The sequence below is a fragment of the Rutidosis leptorrhynchoides genome, chromosome 6, assembly GCF_046630445.1.
Source record: "Rutidosis leptorrhynchoides isolate AG116_Rl617_1_P2 chromosome 6, CSIRO_AGI_Rlap_v1, whole genome shotgun sequence".
Lineage (NCBI taxonomy): Eukaryota > Viridiplantae > Streptophyta > Magnoliopsida > Asterales > Asteraceae > Rutidosis > Rutidosis leptorrhynchoides.
The window spans coordinates 374,305,051-374,310,416 of NC_092338.1; the positions used below are offsets into that span (position 1 = coordinate 374,305,051).

Here is a 5,366-nt window from a genome sequence, read left to right on the forward strand (position 1 = left end):
CATTTAGGTGATCTGTAATAGGAGTCCCATCATGATACTTCAAAGCCATCATCTGCTTAATTAAGAACAACTTGTTATTCCCAGTCTTTCGTTCATATAACTGCTCAAGCTTTTTCCATAAGGCTTTAGCATCAGTCTCCCCAGTAATATGATTCACAACATTATCATCAACCCACTGCCGAATATACCCGCATACTTGTCTATGCAAAATTTTTCATTGAGCATCAGATTTTTCCTCAGGTTTATCCTCAGTAAAAACAGGCAAATAATAATCTTTCACATAAAGAAGATCCTCCATTTTACCTTTCCAAACATGATAATTTGAACCATTTAAACTAATCATTTTACTTGTATTAGCTTCCATCTTTCACACAAGTCAAATCAAATAACCTAGCTCTAGATACCAATTTGATGGGAAAATGGTCACAACGGGCAATTTACAAAACGGAAACAAACATCCGTTTGACAAGCATTTCCCGACCCATATGAACCTGTGAGAAAACTAACAAATAAGGTATACCACAATCACCACAAATCAGCCCCAATTCTGTCCCAAATCAGCAAATACAAAATAACTGAGCACACACAATACACACGAGACTTTTTACGTGGAAAACCTCTCAAAATCGAGAGTAAAAACCACGGGACTCGTAAGCCACTTAAATTCCACTATCATCAACAAAGAGAGCAATACAATAATCCTTCTCTAGATCAACTAGAAGTATACAACATCATCATACTCTTGAACAACAATAATCAACAAGTATATGAAGAAATTAAAGACAAAAGATGAATGATTCACCCAATAAACTGCCCTCTGTTTCAGCAGCGAGAACACGAGCTACAGGCCTCTTTAGACGAATTCAACGGTTGAAAACCTTGGCACTGATGTCAGGAAGACACAGCCCAAATTTGATGAAGATCCAACGGTTAGATCTCCGGGGATCGTCTCTGTTATGACCTGCTGTTTTCAAAACCGGGAATGGAATATCTCACACTTTTTCTTGATCTCTCTGATCTCTCTTATGACCAAAAATAGCTGCACACTTGAAGTTTAAAATGCCCTAGAATGATTGACTAAGTCAACTAGCATCTTGGGCCTATTTTGTTGGGCTTGGGCCTTTCTCATTAATTATTTGCGATGCATGCAAGTAACTACTACTAATTTGGTTATCACTTGAAGTTGTACGTGTATGGTATCTCTGACGATTTCTCTTTATAATAAATGAAATGAATATATAATATATAATCTGTATGATGTGTAGTTGAAGTGTGAGAACTGTGGCGAGATAACTCAGAAGGAGACATGTGTGAGCCTAACTGATTTTCAGGCCACTGCCAATCTCATGCTAAAGGTTAATTATCCTCTGATCCTTTCTTCTATAAGAAGCATATGCAGTCATTGTGGTGTTTATAAGTATGACTGAGATCATTTGGTTATTATTAGTTAAATAAATAAATGAATACATGTGTGTGTGTTTGTGGTGGTGTATCAGTGCAAGTTTTGTAAAAGGGAAGGAAGTGTTACTATGATCCCTGGCAAAGGCATTCGACTTACCCTTGAGATGAGTGAGAGAGGGATGTATGCGCCTTTGATGCTATTTGATTTCAAGGGTTATGTACCACTCGAACTTGCCTTTGATACTAGTTCTTATGTGTCTACTTTAACATATATAACTCCAGCTTAGGTAACATGAAACTCAATAATAAGCCAGGTAGCAACCTCAATGATTGTGATCGGGGATATTTAGAATCCATGTATGCATAACCCAGGTAACAGTTGTTGAAGCATCAACAATTTTTTATATTGGGCATTTATGTTTTTAGAAATAGCATCATTGTTATGGTAGCAATAAAAATTGTCTAATTTTAATAATATACACAATTAAACGTGTTTCTTTACATAAGCAAGCAAGTAATAATCTCTTGATATGCCAGCTTTTATTAACTCTCTTTTTCTCACCGAAACGAAATCTTCTACAACCTAATCCGCTGCTAGTCCTGCTACAACCCCAATCGAAATCGAAGCATTATCCGGCATTGAAAACTCTACAGTCTAGGGCCCCTAAAGACCCGAATTGCAAGCTGACTTCAACCTCATGTAAATCAATGACTTACTTCAAAACCACATTCGCATTTGCAGGTTGATCACTGGTAGTGTTAATCAAGAGAATTTAAGGCTGTAAATGTAATTTGTATTGATCAGTTTTAATATTGACTTGAATTGATACAATTGTATTATGTTTTATTACATTCTTGCAAGTGTTTTATACATACAAAGCTATAACAGTTAATTCCAAATAAGGAATGGTTCCAATAAACCTTTTGGAGCCTCCTTTTACAAAAGTGGAATTGTGGACAGATTAGTAACCGTTGCTTTGGACTTGTGATATATCTTTGAAAAGGGAAAGGATGAAAGTCTACTTTCTAATCCCAAAGGTCAAATTACCAAATATGGTAATTTGACTTGGAGTCTTCAATTGCAGTATTTCTAACACTCCCCCTCAAGTTGAATAGTGGAGTTTTCAATGTTCAACTTGTCGAGAACATTGCTGAAGAGTCTTCCGTTAACAGATTTGGTGGGGATGTCGGCTAGCTGATCTTCTGATCTGATTGATGGAAGAGAAATGATCTCGGCATCTAACTTTTCTCTGATAAAATATCTATCCACTTCAACATGTTTTGTTCGATCATGTTGAACTGAATTTTCTGAGATTGCGATTGCTGCTTCATTATCGCAGAGGATCTGAATAGCTTCTTTTAGAGGGAATCCTATTTCTGTCAAGAGTTTTCGAATCCATAAAGCTTCCACCACTCCCTTTGCGATTCCTCTAAATTCTGATTCTGCACTTGATAAGGAAACGACCTTTTGTTTCTTACTCTTCCACGCAACTAAGTTTCCTCCAACTATTGTGAAGAAACCTGAAGTTGATCGTCTATCTCCTTTTTCTCCAGTCCAACTTGCATCCGTATAAACTTGTGCTTCAAGGTGCCCATTCTTTTTTAATACAACTCCATTGCCTGCTGTTTTCTTTAAGTATCTGATGATCCTCATTACAGCTTCCATGTGGTGAACCTGTGGTTGATGCATAAACTGGCTCACAACTCCCACTGCATGTGCTATATCTGGCCGAATGTGAGCAAGATAGATGAGTTTTCCCACCATCCTTTGGTTTTGCCCTTTGTCAACAAGATCAGCTTCGTCTTCTATATATAACTTTTGGTTTGGAATCATTAAAGTATCAGCTGGTTTGCAATCAATCATACCCGTTTCTGCAAGAAAATCAAGAACATACTTCTTTTGACAGATAAATATTCCCTGTTGGGATCTTAATACCTCAATCCCCAAAAAATACTTAAGTCTGTCCAAATCTTTCATTTCAAATTCTTTAAATAAGTTCATTTTTAAGTTAGAAATTTCCTCTTTATCATTTCCTGTTATTATCATATCATCAACATAAATGATTAAGCATGTAATTAAATTTTCTTTTCGTTTAAAAAAGAGTGTATGATCCGAGTTGCTTTGTTTAAAATCATATTTTTTCATAAATAGTGTAAATCTCCCAAACCAAGCCCGTGTTGATTGTTTTAACCCATATAAAGCCTTTTTAAGTCGACAAACTTCCCTGTTTTTAAAGTTGTCGGTGAATCCAGGTGGTGCTTCCATATAGACTTCCTCTTTTAATTCGCCATGGAGAAAAGCATTCTTCACATCAAATTGGTGAAGTGGCCACTCCTCATTTGCAGCGATAGAAAAGAGAACTCTAATGGTATCAATTTTCGCAACTGGTGAGAAGGTTTCGGAGTAATCGATCCCATATGTCTGAGTGTATCCTTTCGCAACCAGTCGAGCTTTATATCTTTCAATAGTTCCATCTGGTTTATATTTTATCGTAAATACCCATCGACATTCCACTAGTTTCTTTACTTGAGGCATGTCACATTTTTCCCACGTGTTATTTTCATTCAAGGCTTTCATTTCAACTTCCATTACTTCTTTCCAGTTTTTTGATTTTAGAGCTTGTTCAACGGAAGTTGGAATATTTTCAGAGTAAATTGCGAAATTAAACTGATGAGCTTCTTTTGACAGATTTCCCTGTGCTATATTAGCCATAGGATATCTGGATCTTTGCGCTTCTTTTTCAGGTAAGTATCGTTTAGGTGGGACACCTCTATTGACTCTTTGAGGTAGGACATATCGTTGGGTGGTTTCATCGAAATTTGTGTTATTTTGTTCCTCATGGGTTTGATTTTCATTGTTCGAGGAGGTTTCAGCAGTCTCATAGTTTAGTTGGATAGTTTCCGTGGGTTCATGGTCTTGTGTTGGTTGTGTTGGCTCGGGATTTAGTGTTGGAGTTTGTATAGGTTCAGGGTTTTGTGTTGGCTCGGGCTCTCGTGTTTGAGGTGGTTCAGGGTTTTGTGTTTGAGGTATTTGATGTGGAACCCATGTCATCCAACTGAGAGTGTCATTACTTTCATTCTCCACCTCACTCGTGAGTTGGGTAATATTGTAAAAATATTCAGTTTCGAAAAAATCACAGTTCATTGTGGTAAAAACATGACGCCTTTTGTAACGACCCGACAAAATCGTCATTGACGGCGCCACTAACTTAGGTCCCGTTACGTGGTCGTAGTCCCTATATGAGACTCGTTTGACCAAAATTATGTCGCATTCATTTGAAAAGTACAAGACTTACAAAGTTTAGTTTACCAAATGGATCGACAACAAGTTTAAGTTTACAAAAGTATAATGTATAAATGAAATAAACTTGCGACATAATATAAGTTGAAAGTTACGGTTGCTATAAATAGCGTAAGTATGTAAACAATATGTTTGAATCCAAAGGTGCTATCACTAGCGTATGCATGTATGTATGCTTGACTCCAAGCAAGAAATCAGAGTGTATGCATGTATGCTTGACCCCAAACAAGTATGAGTGTACGCGGAAGCATGTATCAAATAGCCATGTATGAACCTGAGAAACATATAGAAACTGTCAACGAAAAACGTTGGTGAAATCATAGGTGTTTGTAATAAACGTTGTTTTTGAACCACAAGATTTAGTATTCCCATAACGTTGATTATCAAAATCGTTTGCATTCCAAAAGTATTGTTCGCGAGCACCCAATTATCAAGACTTAACGTATCCTTCCATAGAACCCCATCACAATAGTGTTAGAACATACACTGTTTCTCAAAAATATATTTCATCCGTAGACGGTAGCGAACCGTCCGAAATGAGGGTTTGTCAAACCCGTATGGCCATACAATATAAGTTCTTGCTTACACCCTGCAAGTGTAACTAATGATAATCGAATTGAGAATTTTTGTTCTAACTCGCTGTAGAATGTTTGTTTCATCGTAC

At 36.8% G+C, this 5,366-nt stretch overlaps 1 protein-coding gene across 1 annotated transcript; it reads right to left on the reverse strand.

The window, feature by feature from the left end:
• Positions 1 to 2,491: 2,491 nt before the first annotated feature.
• Positions 2,492 to 4,453, reverse strand: LOC139854910 (uncharacterized). The gene is made up of 2 exons (XM_071844182.1): positions 3,764 to 4,453; positions 2,492 to 3,076 (listed from the first exon to the last, which is right to left on the reverse strand). The coding sequence occupies exons 1-2, from the start codon at positions 4,451 to 4,453 to the stop codon at positions 2,492 to 2,494; spliced, it is 1,275 nt and encodes a 424-aa protein (XP_071700283.1).
• Positions 4,454 to 5,366: the final 913 nt, after the last annotated feature.

Coding starts and splice junctions, on each gene's coding strand:
- LOC139854910 (XM_071844182.1), bottom strand. CDS start 4,453: ATGACATGGGTTCCACATCAAATACCTCAAACACAAAACCCTGAACCA. Junction 3,077..3,763: donor CGAAAATTGATACCATTAGA/GTTCTCTTTTCT, acceptor CATCAACCACAG/GTTCACCACATGGAAGCTGT.